At 43.3% G+C, this 13,832-nt stretch overlaps 2 protein-coding genes across 2 annotated transcripts; both read left to right on the top strand.

The window, feature by feature from the left end:
* The first annotated feature begins 2,645 nt into the window (after positions 1-2,645).
* LOC125766207 (cytochrome P450 CYP12A2-like) lies at positions 2,646-4,755 on the top strand. Its single transcript, XM_049431942.1, has 8 exons — positions 2,646-2,869; positions 2,930-3,176; positions 3,266-3,382; positions 3,450-3,606; positions 3,666-3,781; positions 3,843-3,999; positions 4,054-4,302; positions 4,365-4,755. The coding sequence occupies exons 1-8, from the start codon at positions 2,689-2,691 to the stop codon at positions 4,698-4,700; spliced, it is 1,560 nt and encodes a 519-aa protein (XP_049287899.1). The 5' UTR covers positions 2,646-2,688; the 3' UTR covers positions 4,701-4,755.
* Positions 4,756-5,174: 419 nt separating this feature from the next.
* LOC125774995 (uncharacterized) lies at positions 5,175-12,994 on the top strand. Its single transcript, XM_049445375.1, has 24 exons — positions 5,175-5,474; positions 5,903-6,149; positions 6,219-6,335; positions 6,395-6,551; positions 6,612-6,727; positions 6,790-6,943; positions 7,005-7,253; positions 7,313-7,642; positions 8,061-8,286; positions 8,369-8,615; positions 8,698-8,814; positions 8,880-9,036; positions 9,108-9,223; positions 9,284-9,437; positions 9,509-9,757; positions 9,822-10,151; positions 10,797-10,989; positions 11,072-11,318; positions 11,394-11,510; positions 11,573-11,729; positions 11,795-11,910; positions 11,978-12,131; positions 12,185-12,433; positions 12,502-12,994. The coding sequence occupies exons 1-24, from the start codon at positions 5,279-5,281 to the stop codon at positions 12,835-12,837; spliced, it is 4,731 nt and encodes a 1,576-aa protein (XP_049301332.1). The 5' UTR covers positions 5,175-5,278; the 3' UTR covers positions 12,838-12,994.
* The last annotated feature ends 838 nt before the right edge of the window (positions 12,995-13,832 follow it).

The following is a 13,832-nucleotide window of genomic DNA, read 5'->3' as shown; positions in this document are numbered from 1 at the left end:
TAAGGATCTCCGAGTATGTGGTTGTGTCCTCTGCAGAAGTCAACTTTGCATTATACGCATCTGTTTTTGAGCTCATCCTGTACGGTTGGACAATGTCTTTGGACGAGCACCATGGGGCGAGGCAGCTCATTCCGACGCTGTCCATAGCAGCTGGTACAAACAATTATTCTAAGGACAAGCGCAGACAAGCAGTGAATGAAATGTTTAATAAAAGATTGTAATGTTTACTTTCGGGACAGGAAGGTGTTTTGTTGTAATAGGTTGTAATAAGCAGATGTTTCTTTTGTGAAAGCGACGAAATTTTGACGACAAAAGAGACCTGAGGTGCTATAAAAGTACAGAGTAAGTTAATAATATTTCGTTCCATAATTTAATCAAATAAATAGATAATTTTGGTACCTTTACTATTACCTTGGTAGTAGTAAAAAAATCTTCACTCTGGTTCATAAAGGAGACTCAGCGACTTCAGTTTCTTACTTCGACTTCAGCGTATTCCTCTTCAGCAAACTTCTTTGTTTCTATCTCTCTTTCTCTCTTTCTCTCTCTCTCTTTGAAGCTGTCCCATCGGTATATCGACTCTATTTTATTAAATTTAATTAAATAAATTTGTTCCTGGTTGTGTTAGCAGCGTGTTCACAGCAGCAGATCGCTCACGCCTGATAACACCGTTGTCAGCTAGTTGTCGCGCTACTTGACCACCTCAGGACGGGTAGGAAGGGAACCTATCATCACCATGCGTACGTCGCCGAAGGTCAAGCTGCGCGTACCCTTCTGCGCACTTTCTTTCGCCGGTAACGCAAACCAACACGACACCGAGCTTGCCAATTACCACCATTATGTACCATGGTAGAGTACTGGTGAGGACACTGGTCAGTGATGTTGGGTGGTAATTAAATAATTACCGGGCTTAAGCTGCTCATTACTAGTTGACTTGTTTTATAACATTATTTACTGTTGGTTGGGGAGTTGGAGTGGAGTTTGTGCAGTTGTTGGAGTTTGTCCGAAGGTAGAAGCTATTGCTGATTGCTTCGGTATTGCAACACTGGTTTCGAGATGTGTTTGTTTTTTGATAAGAACGTGAAATAGCGAGAAATATCGAAAATTTGAAAGTTATTCTTATGTATTAAACAAATGATTCTTCAAATCTGTATTAAGTTTTGTGGATCTGATGGGTAATGTTTAAGTAATGGAGTCACAAGTTTATAACTAAACTTAATTGTGCTCTTATATAGCAACCATTTTGTAAGCAGTCAACACAGCCATGGTTCTGCAATGGGAAACACATCATAAATGTTTCGAAACACTTCATGCCACGATTTTTCCGACACCCAAAAACGGGACAAAACATAGCATGAACAGAGACAGGCCGCAAACCTGAACATGATCTTACACGTCACGATCCACACTATGTATCTTACTTTTTTTCTTGATGAATCATACCGTTAATTGGTTTAATTTTCCTTTTCCACATCCTAAAGCCTATGGTCTCGGCCAACCTCGAGGACTCTTGCCGAGAAGTTTTAATTGGAAAGTTTCCCGTACGTCCATCGCAATTCGTCTGTTCCTTCACATTCGTTTCGAATGTTTCGAATCGAGCAAAAGTCGATAAAAAGAAACACATTATGATGAACTCCCTCCCCCGAGGTGGAAGGTAATTGAAAAATCAATCAAAATGGCACCGGTGGCCTGCTGCTTCGAGCTACAGGACGCGTAAAGTGTTGATGACCGTGTGCTCTTTGCATCGGAACGATCGCTTTTGAAGTGGCGCGCTTTGAAACCGCGCTCGAGAAATCATCTCACCAGACTCGACTCAATTCCAAAATGGGCCAATTTACGAAGTTTTCTATTGGGTTGTGGTGCTTCCACCTTTGCCGCGTTGTTGTTTGAGTATGTTGTCAGAGCTGGGAGCGGTTGCTGGTAGAAAGGTAACATTATTGACTTCAATTATGAGCAAAAAGTTCGAGGCTTGAGTTCGACTGGTGTACGCCGGAGTGAAGGTGATAATTTATACATTCCGTACGGTTTCTGTTGACTCTAGTGAAGTTTATTGCAAAATCGCGTGTTGCTCGACCACCAATTTGGCCGCTTACGCGACTTAAGATCATTAAAAATATCCACCATGTGAAGCTATTTTCCAACGGAAGCTACGTCTCGGTACGGAATGATGATGTAGTTGTAAAAGAAGTTATGGATAGCCCAGCAGGTACGTCCGAAACTGAGAAGGTAGGCTGAAAATGATTACTGTAGTAAAAAAATCAAGAAGAAAGATATAACGTGAACAGGCCTAAATAATAAAAAAAATATTTTCATAATATTCTTGCACCAACATAATCCTTTTGCAATCAAGGGTTAACGTTCATAAATTGCGCATATTTCGGCACATTGGCTCAAATACATCGACAACTCGCCGCTACATTTCACACACGTTAATTGAACCATCAGCGAAAACATTCATATGATGCGGAGTGACCTCGCGATTAGACAGCGAATACGCGCTACACAAAGCGAACACGCTTGCCGCAAGATAAAAGCTGACCAGACGACTACAATAACATACGACGGTACCACCACGTGCGCAAAGAGATATGATTTTGACTTTGCATCACAAACACTGCCATCGATTTCGACGCACAAAACCTGCTCGTTGTGGTTCCATCGCAGTGTCAGTCTGTTTGTTGTGAGAACGCGATGCTAAAATTAACCGTCAATCCGCTACGCTTCAAGCCGTGTGGAGTGCGCTGGCGCAGCGCCACAGCCCAACCAGCTGCTAACAATACTGTGGTTGATACGGAATGGGAAAATGCATTACCGTTTGAAAAGATTCCAGCACCCTCACTGCTTGGTTTTCTTAAAGAATTCGGACCATTCGGTAAGCTTAGAATGTTAAGAGAATGTTCAATCGAAAGTACTAAGATACATTTCCGCTCAGGTAAATACAAGGATGGGACACTTTACGATATTAACAAGCGAATGCGCGAACTCTATGGACCGATCATGCAGATGAAAGGTGCGTTCGGTCGGGAAGATATCGTGATGACATTCGTTCCGGAAGACTTTGAAAAAGTGTTACGATCGGAAGGGCCATGGCCTCGACGTACTGGGATGGATGCGTTTGTGTATTACCGCAAACAACATAGACCGGAATACTTTAAGGGTTATGGAGGGTTGTTAGCAGAGTAAGTACAACATACACTTGATTAACCACTTGATGGAATTTCTCTCTATCACTATCTACTCCCTCCACTGTGTGTGTTATCAATTTCAGACAAGGCGAAGACTGGCATAAGATGCGAACGATCGTCAATCCGATCATGATGCAGCCAAAGATCATCAAGCTGTATGTGGACAAGGTGGACGAAGTGGCTCGAGAGTTTATGGATATGTAAGGTTCTCCATCACTTAATTATCGTCTAGAGAAAGCCTTGATTACGTTTATCGTTTCTAAATAGTGTCCACGGTCTCCGAGATGCAAAGCAGGAACTGCCGGCCGACTTTAACGAGTGGTTGAATCGTTGGGCACTAGAGACAATGGGAGTTCTGGTGTTGGACACACGTCTCGGTGTGCTGAACAAAGAACAGAGCCCCGAAGTCAGCAGATTGATCAATGTAATACCCTATCTTGAGTCTTGAGGAGCTTGTTGATAACTCTAGTTGGCCTTCCGTAGCTTACCAAGGATGCAGTAACCTTATTCTATCAGTTAGATATACTGCCATCAATTTGGAGGAAATTGAAGACCCCTGCTTTCTACCGGTTGATGCGTACATTGGACGAACTCTACCAGTAAGTGTATTCACACACAGACCTGCAGGAATCTTATAACAATAGCGAACCATTTTGATAGTGTGATTGCGTCCAAAATTGACGAAGCGGTGATAAGGATGGAAAAGAATCCAAAAGCCGATTCGGACACCTTAAGCATTCTGGAGAAGCTGTTGAAGGTGGATCGTAAAGCTGCCTTCACCATGTCCATGGATAGTTTGTTTGCTGGTGTTGATACGGTACGATACCAACTTGCCCTCCTTGAGCTTTTAGTAACCTGAATATCTTCACAGACATCATCAGGATCAACAGGCGTACTCTACTGCCTGGCAAAGAACCCCGAGAAGCAGGAGAAACTTCGAGCAGAACTGCGCCAGCTTATGCCGGAAAAGAACACACCTCTGACCCCGGAGCTTATGAAGAACATGCCGTACCTTAGGGCTTGCATCAAGGAAGGTCTCCGGATGTATCCACCGACATCAGGAAATGGGCGATGTGCTGGGAAGAATCTCGTTTTACAAGGATACCGTATTCCCAAAGGCGTAAGAAGAAGTTGTAGTGTCTTTGGCTTATTTGGATTCTCCTAATGTTTTTTTTTGTACAGATTCTAGTAGGGATGGGCCAGTTGGTACTGCAACGCGAAGAAGGTTACTTTACACGACCCACTGAGTTCATTCCGGAACGATGGCTCAGTGGAGAGGCTGGAGCTGGTTGTCCGAGTGCCAAAGAGGTACATCCTTTCATTTATATGCCGTTCGGATTTGGAGCTCGTTCCTGCGTCGGACGACGACTAGCGATGCTGGAGATGGAAATTCTGATTTCTCGAATGGTGCGACAGTACGACATCCGATGGAATTACGGTGAACTGAAGTACAGAGCGACGTTGGTGAACATACCGTCCAACGACTTGATGTTTCAACTGAAAGATGTGAGCAATTGAGCAACTGGTTGTTGGTGTATATTTATTGGAAATAAATGGAACGAACTAATTTAAACCGAACGCTTGTTCTATTAACCATGCTTGACGCGAAACTCAAGGCCAGCACAGTGAACCGATGGAATGTAATTTGGCAACGCAACGTTTTAAATAGGTGATCATCAGATGTTGGCGTCGTTATGAAATGGAACAGATATTCAACGAAATCTTACGCACACCGCAGCCGGAAACGTTAATTTCTGTTCCGAGCTTCAAAGTCACGGCCAGCCGGTCTAACGCACACATGGACCGTGCACATCACCCAAACAAATCGCGTTTCGCGTCGGCATCGATCAAGGTCACGCGGGGTGGACGCGTTGCTGGCTGTAAACATTAGCGATGCTACCCTTACACCCAAAACCGAATGTATACGTCACGGTATTTAATAACGCCGATAAGTCGGTAGTGGTTAATGGTGCTAACCCCTAGAGCACTGTTGAATATTTCCGTTAGTTCAAAACTTGCGTCTCCCCGCAAAAGCAAAAACTGTGATCTTTTATATAGTACAGAGGGTTTTTTGTTGGACAGAAACCGTCCCAGAAATGTTGATGTGCCGTAGTTTATTTACGTTTCGTGGTTGTAGCTCTGTTAGGTGGCGAAGTGCTCATGCTCACTCAATGCAACCCAGTAGTAGCACTGGGGAAAGTACAATCGATCCGGAATGGGCCACAGCAAAGCCGTACAAATGCATTCCGGGGCCTAGCGTGTGGCAGCTGTTCACCGGTTTTTCTAAGGGTGGTAAGTGTTTGATGAGCGACTCGCACACAACGCGAAGCGATCTTTTGTGTCAACGTGCAGCGCGGTGAGATCATTTGCGTAAATACTAGGGTTGGTTTGTAATACGCATACAAACGAACAGTGATCCGTCAAAAAACGCGGTCTCCAACGAAGCTCGTTTTGTTTTGATTCAATGTAATCTATGCTGTGTGTTGATGGTAGGCGCCAGTTGTGCTGTGGATAGATGTGTGTTGGTTAACGATGAATGAAATAGTAAAAGACACACAATGACCCTGAACCTTTTGTTTACATACGCTCGTGTGGTGTGAAGAGGAGTTACTTTTGGGAGGAATTTCTTCTTCAAAATTGTGTTAATTTTTTAGCTTTAAAAACGACGTGTATAGAGTGTACTCCGCTGTGTATTTCAAAATAAGTTTAAATTCCTTCAGGACGTTACGCTGGGCTAGACTTGATCGAGCTACACTATCGTTTGCGTGAAGAATTTGGAGATCTTTACCGTGTGCCTGGTGTGATGGGTCGGCCCGATGTCGTTATGAGTTTCTCGCCGGAAGATTTTGAAAAGATTTTCCGAACGGAAGGACAGTGGCCTATACGGCGAAGTTTCGACACGATGACGTACTACCGGTTAAAAATTCGCCCAGAGATATTTGGCGAGATGGGTGGACTAGTGACTTCGTAAGTCGAATTTTTAGATAAGTAAGGTAAGCTTTCTAATGTGGAAAACTAATGTTATACACTATACAGCCAGGGTGAATTGTGGCAAAAGATGCGAAGCATTTCCAACCCCGTCCTGATGCATCCAAAGACGGTGAAGGTGTATCTTGAGCAGGTGGATGACGTGTGCCGTGAATTTATGACCATGTAAGGAGTAAGAAAACTGAGTCAAAACAGCACTCTACAGCCTGTCGTACATTTTACAGCATGGCAAACCTGCGAGATGATAAGCAGGAACTACCGGTTGACTTTAATGAATGGATCAGCCGATGGGCGCTGGAAACGACCGGTGTATTGGCACTGGATTCGAGGCTAGGTGTGATGCATTCAAAAGATTCCGTTGGAGGGCAGAGACTAGTAGATGTAAGTAAGATGTGATTGTTGGAGGTTTTAGCTCATGCTAACAAGCGTTACCGAATACAGGTTGTGGATGAAATCTTTCAACTAACCTACCAACTGGATGTATTACCTTCCGTGTGGAGATACTACAAAACACCTAGTTTTAAAAGACTAATGGTATTGTTTGATGAACTTACTAAGTGAGTATTTGTTTAAAGATGTCCTTTGAAAACATTTACCGTATAAATTGATATCTTAATAGTATAATAATGGACAAAATCGATCAAGCCATGGAACGTTTTGAGAAAAATCCGACGTCTGAGAATAATCAGAGTGTCCTCAAGAAATTGTTGAAGATTAATAAACACATCGCGGTGATCATGGCACTGGATATGATATTTGCTGGAATTGACACGGTATGCTTTAAAAAACACAGAACCAAAAACCGTGATAATACTCAAATTGTGCTCCTCCTAGACATCATCGGGTTCCGTTGGTATATTGTACTGTTTAGCCAAACATCCTGACAAACAATCAAAATTGCGCGAAGAACTCCGGACGATAATGCCATCCAAAGATACCCCACTTACAGCAAGCATTATGAACAACTTGCCATATCTGCGGGCCTGCATCAAGGAGGGGATTCGATTGTTTCCACCGACAGCGGGTAACTTTCGTGCCACGGGACGTGACATGGTGTTGCAGGGTTACCGTATTCCAAAGGATGTAAGTAGCATTAGGAAGAATGTTGTTACATTTTTCATAAACGTTCTACTCTCTTCCAGACGGACATTGCTATGGGTAGTTTAGTGTTGATGCGAGATGAAAATTACTTTGTACGCTCGAAGGAATTTCTTCCCGAACGATGGCTTAACGATCGCGACGGCGGTATACCGAGCGCAAAGGAAGTGAATCCATTTATTTTTCTACCATTTGGGTTTGGTTCGCGTAGCTGCATCGGGAAGCGGCTGGCTATGATGGAGATGGAAGTGTTGTTGGCGCGATTGATAAGGCGATTTGATTTTCGGTGGAATTACGAAGATTATAAAGTTCGTACCACTGTTATAAACCTTCCGGGAAGTCCACTACGTTTCCAGGTGAGAGATGTAGATCCGTAACGAAAGGGTGTGATTAAAAAAGACTTCATAAAAAGAGCCTTAAACTTATAAAAATGAGGCGAAATATTCAAAACAATAAATAAAGAAAAACACAAACATCAAACAAAAGATACGTATTGCTCATCTCCTGCGAAACGAAGCGTCGCTTGTCTTATCAATTCGATACCAATTGGTGGCCGAGGGTTTGTTAGAAGGGTAAGTAATAATCAGTCAGTGATGTTGCTATTTTTGGCGCGATGGTATATGTGCGTATTTTGTGTATGCGCATCACAACAGCTGTAAAGTCAAGCATTGCGTATGTGTAAGTTCGCGCAAACAAAATCACTTCGCACTCAGATTAGATAGATCATTGTAACGGCGAACAGTCGTTTGAGAAGCAGCTGCGTAACAGTTTGCTGCCGAGAAGTGTTGTTAGATTTCAATAGTGTTGCAGATAGACTACAAAATGATCGCCTCAAGAGCCCCATTGTGGAATCATTGGCTACGATCAAGTATCGTTCCCTGTACGGTGACATCGCAACGATTGCTCAGTGCTCAGGCAGCTGTCGATCACGTTGATCCGGAATGGGCCTCAGCGAAACCGTACAAAGATATCCCCACACCACCCATAATGCAGTTTCTAAGAGGATTCGGAAAAGATGGTAACTATCGTGTATACTTAATTTCTTAAATCAAGTGTGAAGAAGTGTGAAGATTCTTGTAAAAAAACTCATACATTTATAGGACGTTATGCAAATCTGGATCTGGTAGAGCTGCATACACGCATGTGGGAAGATTTTGGCGATATTGTTCGCTTCCGGGGAATGTTTGGTCGGAACGATGTTATTATGACGTACAGTCCTCCTGACATTGAGAAAGTGTTCCGCACCGAGGGGCAATGGCCGGTACGTCGTGGGTTCGATAGCTTTACTTATTATCGTCAGAAGGTTCGGCCTGATATCTTCGGCGAGACGGGCGGTCTAGTCACGGAGTAAGTAGCAGTCTTATCAGGTGTTCCAAGGTAAAAAGAGTTAATAGTAAACACTTCATAAATCATCGCTTAATGATTTCAGACACGGTGAAAAATGGCAAAATGTGCGCACCATCGTAAACCCGGTAATGATGCAGCCGAAAACAATCAAGCTGTACATCGATCAGGTGGATGCAGTTGCACGAGAGTTTATGACGCTGTACGCAAAGTTGTCGCTAGTGTGGGAGTGGCAAGTTGTTTAACGATCCCCTTTATGCATTGTAGCGTTGCTGAGATGCGAGATTCAAAAAATGAGTTGCCGACAAATTTCGACCAATGGCTAAATCGATGGGCACTTGAAACTATGGGTGTTCTCGCACTGGATACAAGGTTAGGCGTGCTGAAGTCTGATGAATCGCAGGAAGCGAAGCGGATAATTGGAGTAGGTAGTTTTAGGTGAACTTCACGAAGAGTGGAGAATCAAAATTAATCAAATTTTACTGCTTCTTTCAGCTTGTTCGAGATCTTTTCGAACTAACGTACCATTTGGACGTGGAACTTTCGCTTTGGAAGTACTTCAGTACACCCTCTTATAAGAAGCTGATGCGTGTGTTTGACGATCTAACTCAGTGAGCAGATCGAGTTGAACAAACTAGAACAACTTTATTTATAATAACTTATTCTTCTAGTTTGATTATGGCAAAAATTGATGAGGCCAAAGAGAAACTCGAAAAGCAGCCATCAAACTCAGCCAATCAAAGTGTGCTGGAGAAGCTGTTGAAGATCAACAAGCATGTTGCTGTCATCATGTCGTTGGACATGCTAATTGCTGGGATCGATACAGTATGATCATCAGTGGAAGCAAACAGATAGGTTATGCATTGAGTTCTTAATACTATGGACCTCATTTTTAGACATCTTCCGGATCGATCGGGATACTGTACTGCTTAGCGAAGCATCCAGAGAAGCAGGCAAAGCTGCGTGAAGAGCTTCGGACGATTATGCCCAAAAAGGACTCACCATTGACTGCTGAAAGCATGCATAATCTTCCATACTTGAGAGCGTGCATCAAGGAGGGACTACGACTCTATCAACCGGTTGCAGGAAACATGCGTGCTGCTGGCCGGGATATCGTACTGCAGGGTTACCGCATACCGAAGGGAGTGAGTATTTGATAGTTCATTTCAATGCAGAAGAAAGCTTGTAAAAAATAATGTCCTATTGCAGACGGATATTGCCATGGGTACGGCGGTACTGCAGCGTAATGAGAAGTACTTCCGCCGAGCTGCCGAATACCTTCCGGAACGTTGGTTGTCCGAACGTCCGGGAGATGTGCCAAATGCGAAGGAGACGAGTCCGTTCATCTTCCTACCGTTTGGCTTTGGTGCTCGTAGCTGTATCGGCAAACGGCTCGCGATGATGGAGATGGAAATTATTACTGCACGTCTTGTGCGACAGTTTGATCTGCGTTGGAATTATGATAAGCTTCGCTTTAAGGCGGCATTGATCAACATTCCCGCGAACCCGTTGCAGTTCGAGCTGAGGGAAGTTGACCATTAGGGGTATGTATTTGGTTCCAAATAAAGCTACAGTATTCGTTCACTATCAGGGTTATTTTACAGGGTGACTCAAAATAAAAGATCATTACTAAACACGTCGATGTAATGCTTGTAACGGATTACACGTGGGAACAGTGATTACTGGTATAATTATTACGTATATTTGGTTACTTTCTCGTTAAGGTGTGAGCATATCACATAAATTGGTAAGTGTAGAAATAAAATCATTGAGTGCAGAGATGGAGAAACTCATTCAAAACGCACTTCAAATATCGACGATTCATTCAATCATGTTATCTTTCATGTGAATGAGAACTTGACGTTCAATCTGACGTTTAGATAATTTTTTTTTTTTTTTTTTTTTTTGCTCGGTTAGAACGGCCTGGCCGTATCAAGACTTATTTTACCACGTAGCAGGATAGTCAGTCCAAGCTACGGGGGGACGGTCCGGATGGGATTTGAACCCGGTCCTGCCGTGTGGACGGGCGCCGTTTTTCACATGCACCACCGGGCCGCCCCTAACGTTTAGATAATGTTGTATGTTGATAAACACTATTGAAGAGCGAAGTATCGCTGGTTGAGGAACGCAACATAACCTTCAGTACCACCGTGTTTGTGAGGCGTACGCACGTCTAGTTCTTAGCGCATCATGGCTTTGCGTGCAGTGATTCAACGATCTTTCGTTCGGAGTGAGGTTGAGTGTGTGAGACGGTTTCAAAGTACGGTTACCACGGCAACGAAAGATTTTATCGACCCAGAATGGGAAACGGCAAAGCCGTACAAGAGCATTCCCTGCCCTAAACTGATGTCATTTGCGAAGGAATTTAAAGAGGGAGGTAAGTGTAAGGGGACTTGCTGCACGCAAGCGTATACCGATCGATGACGCACGATCGCTGAACGTAAACATAAATGTTTTAGGTCGTTATTATGATCTCACCGGGGCCGAACTGTACGGCCGTTGGCGTGATGATTATGGGGAGCTAATGCGTATCAAGGGAATGTTCGGTAGGCCGGACATTGTGTTAACCTTTCGCCCGGAAGACTTTGAGAAGGTGTTCCGCACCGAAGGTGTTTGGCCGATACGGCGAAGCTCGGAAACACTTAGCTACTATCGGAAGAAGGTACGTCCAGAAGTGTTTGGTGAGCTGAGCGGACTCGTTACAACGTAAGTGGGAAGGTTGGATGTAGTAAGGGGGAAATATTTTAAAGGTAATGTTGTACGAAAATTGGCTTTATTCAGGCAAGGCGAAGAGTGGCAAACAGTGCGTACCATGGTAAATCCGGTGATGATGCAACCGAAAATCATCCAGCTGTACGTGAGCCAGGTCGATGCTATTGCCAGAGAGTTTATGAGCATGTAAGATGATCGAGATTTCTATTGACAAAAGTAAGCTTGTACTGATAATCAATTAAAAATAGTGTGGCTGATCTGCGTGATGGCAAACATGAGCTGCCGGTCGATTTCGATCAGTGGTTGAACCGATGGGCTCTGGAGACGGTTGGAGTGCTTGCCCTGGACACTAGGTTGGGTGTTTTAAATCCGGACCAATCGACAGAAGCCAAAGCCATCATTGCGGTATGTTTAACCTTACTGGAGAAGCAATATACATTGTTTGATTTGCATTTGTGTTGAAATTCTAGCTTGTGCGTAATGTGTTTGATTTGATTTATCGTTTGGAGTTTGAACCTTCGCTTTGGAAGTACTTCAAAACTCCTACCTTTAAGAAGCTGATGAATGAGTTTGATAATTTAACAAAGTAAGTTATTTTCCCATTATAAGAGCAATATAAATCGACAAATCTTTAATTTGAAACATTCCTACAGTCTCATAATGGGGAAAATTGATGAAGCAGTACAGAGGTTTGAAAAAAATCCAACGGTGGAGGGTAATCAAAGTGTGTTGGAGAAACTGTTACGGGTCAACAAGCAGGTAGCCGTGGTGATGGCGTTCGATATGCTTATGGCCGGGATCGATACGGTACGAAATGTTGGTATATTCTCAATTCATTCTAATAATTGGATATTTTAAAGACATCATCCAGCACCACTGGCCTGTTGTATTGTCTAGCCAAGAACCCCGAGAAGCAGATTCGACTGCGTGAAGAGCTTAAAACAATACTTCCTCACAAGGATTCACCCCTGACGCCAGAAAGTATGCGCAATCTCCCTTACCTGAGAGCATGCATCAAAGAAGGCTTACGACTGTATCAACCAACGCCAGCAAACGTACGAAAAGTTGGTCAAAATATCGTTCTGCAAGGATATCGTGTACCGAAACATGTAAAAGCTCCGCTGTATGTGAAGGATCGTATGCTTTACGTGTAAAAGATTTGTTTTCCTTCTTTCAGACAGAGGTAGTGATGGCTTCATTAGTGCTACAACGTGATGCAACACACTTCCCGCAGCCGGATGCATTTCTACCGGAACGATGGCTACAGAATGGATCGGATTCGACCACGCCGAATGCAAAGGATGCACATCCGTTCATATTTCTGCCGTTTGGTTTTGGTGCTCGAAGCTGCATCGGTAGACGACTTGCCATGATGGAGATGGAGATCGTTATTGCACGGTTTGTGCGAAGCTATGAGATTGGATGGAACTATGGCAATCTCAAAATGAAAATGGGACTGATCAATACACCGGCCATTCCGCTTCATTTTCAGCTGAAGGATGTGTGTGAGTGAACAACAAATATATTTTTGGTTGTACGTAAAGCATGATTCGTTATCTTATCTCGATATTCTTATCTAATGTTATAAATGTGTGAGAAAATCCATTACACTATCACGGCAAAGTATGTGACCTGTTATCAATAAACAATTACGAGATAATATTCTCTGACCTAGTGTACGAATAGCACTCCTCGCTCTACATGAAACATTCAAGACTGATATATTAAAATCGATAAAAACTTTCATAAAAGTAACAATTTTAATGCAACGAATAATGTTAAGGATGTTCAACATTAACTCCACAACAATGTAACAACATAACACACCACGTACGGTTCGATTGTATCGACCTGTCTTAAGGTGTTGTTTATCGACATGGAAAAAAAACGAGATTGTGACATTGATAACACAATTTACTGCCCTACACGGTCGCTTGGTTCGGTGCTTAATAACTCGCTCGGTGATAGTGAAGCCAACCAGTAGAACGGTCAGCTTTATCACAATCTTCATTCCCTACAATCAATGTTTGTACGTTACACACAGGCCAAAAAACGAAAACTAGGCCTCCACCAGGCTCCGGTTTGGTGTCCGATGGTGAATAATTACTGAACAAATTCATTTAAATTGTGCATAATTTCTCAATTATTCAGCACACGACGGTAGCATGGTAGCATGAGCTTCCGGGCCAACCAATCAACAGCATGAAAGGGAAGGTGCTGGTTTTGCATTCGCTCACACACGTCGACCGCGACGCATAAGCATTCCATGCAAAAGTGCATTTTTGCTGCATGAGATAAAATTGAAGCAAAAGTAAAAAAAACAGCTCCAAGTGGCAGAAGGAAAATCGGCGCCTTGCACCGTCAACACATTAGCATGCAAATGAGGGGCCACTGAAACGTTTCTGTTGTTTTGTTGGTGGTTAATTTCGAGGATAACAGAAAAAAAACAGAACCGAACTGGTAAAACAGTGCAGCAGAGAGTGTTTTTTGCAGGCCATAGGAACCCCT

Source organism: Anopheles funestus, chromosome 2RL (assembly GCF_943734845.2).
Source record: "Anopheles funestus chromosome 2RL, idAnoFuneDA-416_04, whole genome shotgun sequence".
Classification (NCBI taxonomy): Eukaryota; Metazoa; Arthropoda; class Insecta; order Diptera; family Culicidae; genus Anopheles; species Anopheles funestus.
The sequence above is the reverse complement of the archived record's forward strand: the minus strand, read 5'-3'. Positions and strand labels throughout refer to the sequence as shown.

Coding starts and splice junctions, on each gene's coding strand:
- LOC125774995 (XM_049445375.1), top strand. CDS start 5,279: ATGTTGATGTGCCGTAGTTTATTTACGTTTCGTGGTTGTAGCTCTGTT. Junction 8,815..8,879: donor GCACGAGAGTTTATGACGCT/GTACGCAAAGTT, acceptor TATGCATTGTAG/CGTTGCTGAGATGCGAGATT. Junction 9,224..9,283: donor GTGTTTGACGATCTAACTCA/GTGAGCAGATCG, acceptor TTATTCTTCTAG/TTTGATTATGGCAAAAATTG.
- LOC125766207 (XM_049431942.1), top strand. CDS start 2,689: ATGCTAAAATTAACCGTCAATCCGCTACGCTTCAAGCCGTGTGGAGTG. Junction 2,870..2,929: donor TAAAGAATTCGGACCATTCG/GTAAGCTTAGAA, acceptor ATTTCCGCTCAG/GTAAATACAAGGATGGGACA. Junction 4,303..4,364: donor GATACCGTATTCCCAAAGGC/GTAAGAAGAAGT, acceptor TTTTTTGTACAG/ATTCTAGTAGGGATGGGCCA.